Consider the following 6,536-nt stretch of genomic DNA (forward strand, 5'->3'; position numbering starts at 1 on the left):
CCATCACCTGAACTAACACGAGTGCATTTTTGTTTTCATCCACTGGTTGATGTCGTTGTTCCATACCACCCTTTGTTACTCTCATATCATTTCCGTTTTTACTTCCCCTAGTTCCTTCTTCCCTCTCTGCTCCCTCACTCTTTTTGTTTTTTCCTTCATCTTTTTTTGAGTTTTTCACCTCTTTTTGCTCCTTACTCTTTTCATCTTTTTTCATTTCCCCTCCCCTGTTCGCTAGACTAACCTCCTTCCTGTCTTTTGGATCCCTCACCCCACCCCCTCCTGTATCAAGCTTCCTTGTTTCTTTTGTGCATCTACCCTTCCTATTATGCTGCTCTCTACTGGTCTACTGGCCCTCAACGGAGAGGCCATGATGTTCCCTGCCCTCATCCACGCCCCGTACTGCTCTTCTCTCTGATTTTGCTCTTTTTCCACTGTTGTTTTGCATGTCTTATCTCCATGCCCTATTATTCCACATTTGTAACAGAAGTCTGGGCATTTTTCATAACGAAATTCCACCCAGATTTGTTTCCCATTGAAGTTGATAGTGGTGCCCCTTGCCAATGGTTGAGAGATATCTACTTCCGCCAAGATTTTCATATGCCTTCCCTCCTTTCCTCCTCCTGGCGGGATGATGACTTCTTTAACGGCAGAGAATATTTGTCCGAGCTTAAAGCCCACTGCTTGACTCAACCAGTGAATTGGGAGATTCCATACTTGTATCCACATGTGGGATATATGGAAAGCTTCTGTACTTTTTTCTATATCTGGAGCCCATGGCTTTATGACCAGCAGCTGGTTATCAATGACCCATGGCCTACCATTTAGGGCTTTATCCTTGTCTTTGTCCTCTGCAAAGTTAAACTGGAAGACATTGGGGCCGAGTTCAACAACGTGCAGGTTCCTGGGGTAGCCCCACACATGTGATGTGTAGTTTTTCACCCCTGTAAAATTTGCAACCTTTTTACCCATGATCCTTCCTACCAAGCTCAACTTACACTCCTGAACTCCTGCGAGCACATCCTCTGTCTCTAGGTCTATACCACCCCTTTCTTTGTTACTCAAGTCGAACCTTTTAAACGCCTCTGTAAGGGTCCCCTCCATCTTGCAGTCCTTCGAAGTGTTGCCTGTATCGATTACAGCTGCTATGACCAAGTTTGCTACCTTCTGGATGTATTGGAGTCCGAGCAACCTGAGCAAACCACAAGACAACCAATTTAGCAGGCAGTAAAAAAAGTAAAAAAGCGAACCCAACAAGTAAAACAAAGCCCAAAAGTCAAAAGCTTTTTTTTTTATCTTAAAAAACCAAGTGGGATTGAACTGCTATTATGACCCCAGGACCGACACCACCAAAGCTCCTGTGTTCAACACTGGGAACAGAGCACCGACGTGCTTCCTCCTGCTTAGACAGCTTTCAATAAACTTGATCTAATGCTATTTTTTGGTATCTTGCTAGATGAGTTGGACAAGTGTTTTGGATCCCTCGGACAAAACGGATTTGGCGGCTCGGTTTTGGAGCTTTGTCTTGAAGTTTGAGTGTTTGGTTTTTGAAGTTTAAAACTTTTGAGTGTTTGAAACTTTGTGTGTTTGAAAATTTGGCTCCCACATTGGAGAGAGGATTCTCTACTAGAGAGAGAGAGCTCTTCATCATATTAGTTGCTGGAACGATTTGATGATGCTGCAACTTTAGGCTTAATTTCGAGCCAGTTGCATGCTGAATCTTAAAACAATTTCTTCTGTGAAATTTTAGCCTTATGAATGTATTTTCCAACACTATCAACCATACTCAATTCTGAGTTAAATTGAGTGAGTTATGATCAAAATACGGTGACTGCCCTGTTCTTAAAAACCCTTGGATTTGGACAGATTTGATGTGAGACTTGTTGTGGTCTTACTAAATATATTTCTTAGTGCTAAACACCTACCAAATGTACCATGTATGTTCCTTAGACTTGTCTTGCACAAATGAACCATGTTTGGAGGTTTTCCTTAGCCGAATGTTTGGAAACGGAGAGAAATGGAGTTAAAGACAGTTTTGCCTTCGTAATTTCAAAACTTTGGTTGATAGGTTAACCACCTTCCCAAAGGTATTTTTCCACGAAATTTGATAGAGAGATACCCTTCATATAGGAGTACTATATTACAAAATTTGGCACCAATCCAAGTCCATTGCGACACTTAACTAAAGGTCCAAAGTCAGAAACCCAAATTTGGAACTTGTTCAACAGTCTCTAATTTTCCCCAACTTTGAGCTACCGTATCTCGGTGCTCGAAACTCCGATTATCGATCTGCTTGTTCTGTCCTAAGCCTTAATTGCACCTCTAATTTAGTTATAAATTTCAAGGGCTGGTTTGCAACGAGTGAATTCTGCCGAATTTCCAAAGTTAGCGAAAAACCAACCCCAGCTCAATCCTGAACATTCTGGAACAGTGATTTCAAGCTCATTTTTGAGTACTTTTCACTTAGATTCGTGGAAAAGTGTCTTCTAAGAACTTTTAGTACTTTCCAAGAGGTTTCCAACGGTATAAAGTTTTCCAATTTTAGACTTGTATCGAGTGAGATACAATTTTTCAAAGATCCATATCAAAACTGAAAATTTTCAACTTTCAAGGAAATAGAGTTTTCCAAGAACTCTTTATTCTTTCGACATTATGCCAACGTTTTAACCTCGATTTCCAAGATAAAAACCCAAATGTTCCTGAACTTTATGAAACGCCACTCGAACCTCGATTTACAAGTAATTAAGGTTTCTTTTCACAAAATTTTCTAGATTATAATAGTGCACGAATTATTTCTCGATAATTGGGTTGTGCGAATAATAATTCACTATTATTTGCTCAGGCTCACACGAAAACCTTCAAGAGGATCCCACGGTGGACGCTTGAACTTTCCTTGACCTTACTTGCACTTAATACTTGGTGAGTGTCAAGTGTATAAGTACTTAATACGTGTTTAACTGTTATGAATGATTATTGATTTTAGGAATGGAGACGAGTGTGTACTTTATCTCACTCGTTCTCATTTGAATAAATGATATTGAATGATATTGAATGAGATTGAATGCAATGGTTACGTACGTCGCTGGAGTGAATCTTCTCAACACACAATTGTAAACGGGGGACGCCCAAACTCATAGGCTGACCTGGGACTTGAGCCGGCATGGGTTTGGTCGGGAACCTAGGCGTGCCATGAGACAAATAAGCTTGACCTATTGAGAGGTCTTGCTTGCCATACTCGTGGAGTATTGCCTCATACATGTCTTGCGGGCCCGAGTGGGTGCTGGGTGGACGGAAAGAAATAAGTGGTGATCTACGGATTGGAAATACCGACCCAGTTGACGGAGTGTCATCGGGGGAAGGTATACGAGTGACATCGGCAAAGCGAGTGGAACTTAACTCCTGAGAGCTACTATATCCTTGAATTGTTTCTGATAAATTTCCTTTGGTGAATTGTCAATTATTGAAATATATTATTGTTTAGCTCGTAATTGAGATTGTTATTTGAACTACGTGCTTGGATGTGTAATCCTGGCCTCACGAGCATTTTGCTCACCCTATAGATTTGTTTTCCTTAATAGGATTGAATCTCGGGGAAGTGTGGAGAAACCCTCCTGATGTACTTTTGTTTTAGGGTTTCTATTATATTTTGGCTATGCCCTTGGTTTTGGATTGTACTTTTGGAATTGAAATGTAACTTTTGGGGCGTAATGTATATTTGGGATTCATGATGTATTTTGAATAACCGACGTACGGGTTGGATAATGGATGACTATTGATAAACTTGAACGCTTCCGCATTTACTGTACTTAAGTTACTTGCTTTTGTTGTGTAGTTCGATAATAAGCTTGAATGATTGGCTTGAGTCCTGGCGAGAGCTAGGCAGGCATTCCGCGAATACCCTTTGGTTCGCCTTAAAGAGAAGTGGGGCGTCACACCTCTAACATGTCAATTTCCTTTGATATGATTTGCTGTGATTTTTGGATAGATTTTCAGTGATTTTTAGGATGAAATTGAGGTTTAATAGTTTTTTGAGAAATTTATGATTTTAATTTGGATTTTTAGTGAAATTTCAAGTATTTTTGGTATTTAATTGTAACAAATAGTTTTTTCATTTATTTTGTGAGAATTTTAATTTTGGTTTGGGCTGGGTTTCACCTTAAGCCCTTAATTTTAATTTATTCTCTTTTAGACCCTAGTATTTGCAATAATAATGATTTCATCCCTAAAATTTCTTTAATTCTTTCATTTGGGTCTTTGTTTGTTTTAATTTTTGAATACAGGTTGTTTATTTTATTTGAATGCTTTGATTGATTCAATTTTGTGTTTATTTCCATTTTTGTGATTATTTGTTAATTAAAGTGATGCCTTGACCTTTTTCTTTGTTTTTGGAAGGTAAATAAGAAAGTTTCATTCCATTAGGACACCAATTCAAGGGAGGTACACTCTATCCCTTATTTTGATTTTACTTGATCCTATGTGCCCCTATGTGACTTTATGTGTTTAATTGCATGCCTTTTGAATGTTTTCATTTTATTTATTTATTTATTTATTCACTTTATTTGTTTTTATTTTTGTATATTTATTTTAGTTCAATTTTGATTATTTGAAAGGCATTTAAATGCCAAATTGTAATAGTTAGGGGGTTCAAGACATGTATTTAGATAGAATATGTAATAGTTAGGTATTTTATTATTTATTTTATTCATTCCCTTTTAGATTGTAGTTAGGGCCCCCAAGTGTAATAGTTAGGGCTTTATTTGCTTTATTTTGCTTCGTGTGTTTTGCATGTTTAGGTGTTACGTGTTACTCGTTTTCTTAGAGCCTTGCATTTAGATATCATGTTTATGTGCTACGTGTTTATGTGATATTACATGTTTACTTGCTTTATTAGGTTTTGTATGATTAGTTTAGTTGTAATCAATGTGTGACGTCACCACACTAGTCCAACGCTAGTTGTGGCCTTTTCCCTCGATTTTTTGCTAGTCCAACGCTAGTGGAAATTCATAAATGTGGGCTAGTCCAATGCTAGACCCTTAGGAACCATTCACACGCTAGATCATATTTGTGTGATAAAATCACTACACTCTCACTCATATTTTCTACTTTTTAGGGTCTTTTATCATTTTTTGCATGACATTTCCCTTGTATACACATCTCTTATCACACATTTCCCCTATATATATCCCTTATCCCATATTTCCCTTTATATAACCCCATGTGTGAGACATGACATTAGACTTGCACTTCATATAAGAAAATTAGGGATAGTTTAGTACATTTGCTTGATTAGATTAGGAAATACCTCTTGAATATGGGATATGGACGAGTTTGGCTCTTTAGCCTTAGCACGCTCGTATTTCCTCTATAAAAGGAAAAATTGAGTCACGAGTATTAGTCCCCCACGCCCGTTATGATGCATTCCTTTAGGTCATTTTGTATAATTATTATTTTCTCTTCTTTGAGTCTCATATTTTTGCACAATTCGTGGCTTCTTCGAAAGTTTACTTTTGGACGTCACAATTAATGCGATTTGCATCAATTAACTTCGAAGAGATATTCCGACCTCGATAATTAGGTCTAGGTTTGCATTCATGTAGATACCTCCAAAATGTGATAAATTTTAGATTAAAATAAGAAAATCTTTGACTAAATCATGCAACTAGCCTTGGCTAGGTTGAAAGGGTGCCTTGGATTTTTATCCTTGCATTTCCTTTCTTCAAATGTGACTCCCGAATCTTTTTCTCTGATTTTCGTAGACTTGGAGTCGTTTAAAAATGGTTTTTTTACTTTTTTTTTTAAAAAAAAATCATTTTTAAGTGACTTGGTACACCTTAACTCGATACCAAGTGGCGACTCCTAATTTTTATTAAAAACCCTTTTTAAACTATATTTTGGGCCAAAATTGTCGCACTTTTAAACCCCATTTTTTTACTGATTTTCTAAAATCAAAAACTCCTTTTTACTCAAAATAAATCAAAACACATTTTTCAAATCAAAATCAACCAAAAAATTCATTGTTCTAAACACTTTATTTTCTATTTTCAAAAATGGGGCGCGACAATTAGAAGATAGCGAGACTATTGCAGTAACGGAGGAATGTAGTGCCATCATACAAAATAAACTGCCACCAAAGTTGAAAGATCCAGGGAGTTTCACAGTTCCTTACACTATTGGTAATGTAGAATTATCTAAAGTACTATGTGACCTTGGTGGTAGTGTTTCATTGATTCCTTTGACTGTGACTAGGCAATTAGGGTTGAAAGAGTTAAAGCGTACTAATATTTCTTTACAATTGGCTGATAGGTCTATTAGACATCCCATGGGTATATTGGAGAATGTGCTTATTAAAGTGCAAAAATTCATCATCCCCATTGATTTTATTGTTTTAGATATGGAGAAGGGTGTCAATGTGCCTATTATTCTTGGTAGACTATTTTTGGCCACTGCAGGTACTATAATAGATGTTAAACGCGGTAAATTCAAGTTCCAAATCGGTGAAGAGGAAGTAGAGTTTGATTTGAGTAAAGTACAGAAGTATC

The 6,536-nt window shown here is 37.3% G+C and overlaps 1 protein-coding gene across 1 annotated transcript; it reads right to left on the bottom strand.

Annotated features, from left to right (window-relative positions):
• Window positions 1–264: 264 nt before the first annotated feature.
• LOC140036274 (uncharacterized) lies at window positions 265–2,167 on the bottom strand. Its single transcript, XM_072077625.1, has 2 exons — window positions 2,154–2,167; window positions 265–1,189 (listed from the first exon to the last, which is right to left on the bottom strand). Exons 1-2 carry the CDS (start codon window positions 2,165–2,167, stop codon window positions 265–267), a joined length of 939 nt encoding a protein of 312 aa, XP_071933726.1.
• Window positions 2,168–6,536: the final 4,369 nt, after the last annotated feature.

Source organism: Coffea arabica, chromosome 2e, assembly GCF_036785885.1.
Source record: "Coffea arabica cultivar ET-39 chromosome 2e, Coffea Arabica ET-39 HiFi, whole genome shotgun sequence".
NCBI classification, from domain to species: Eukaryota; Viridiplantae; Streptophyta; class Magnoliopsida; order Gentianales; family Rubiaceae; genus Coffea; species Coffea arabica.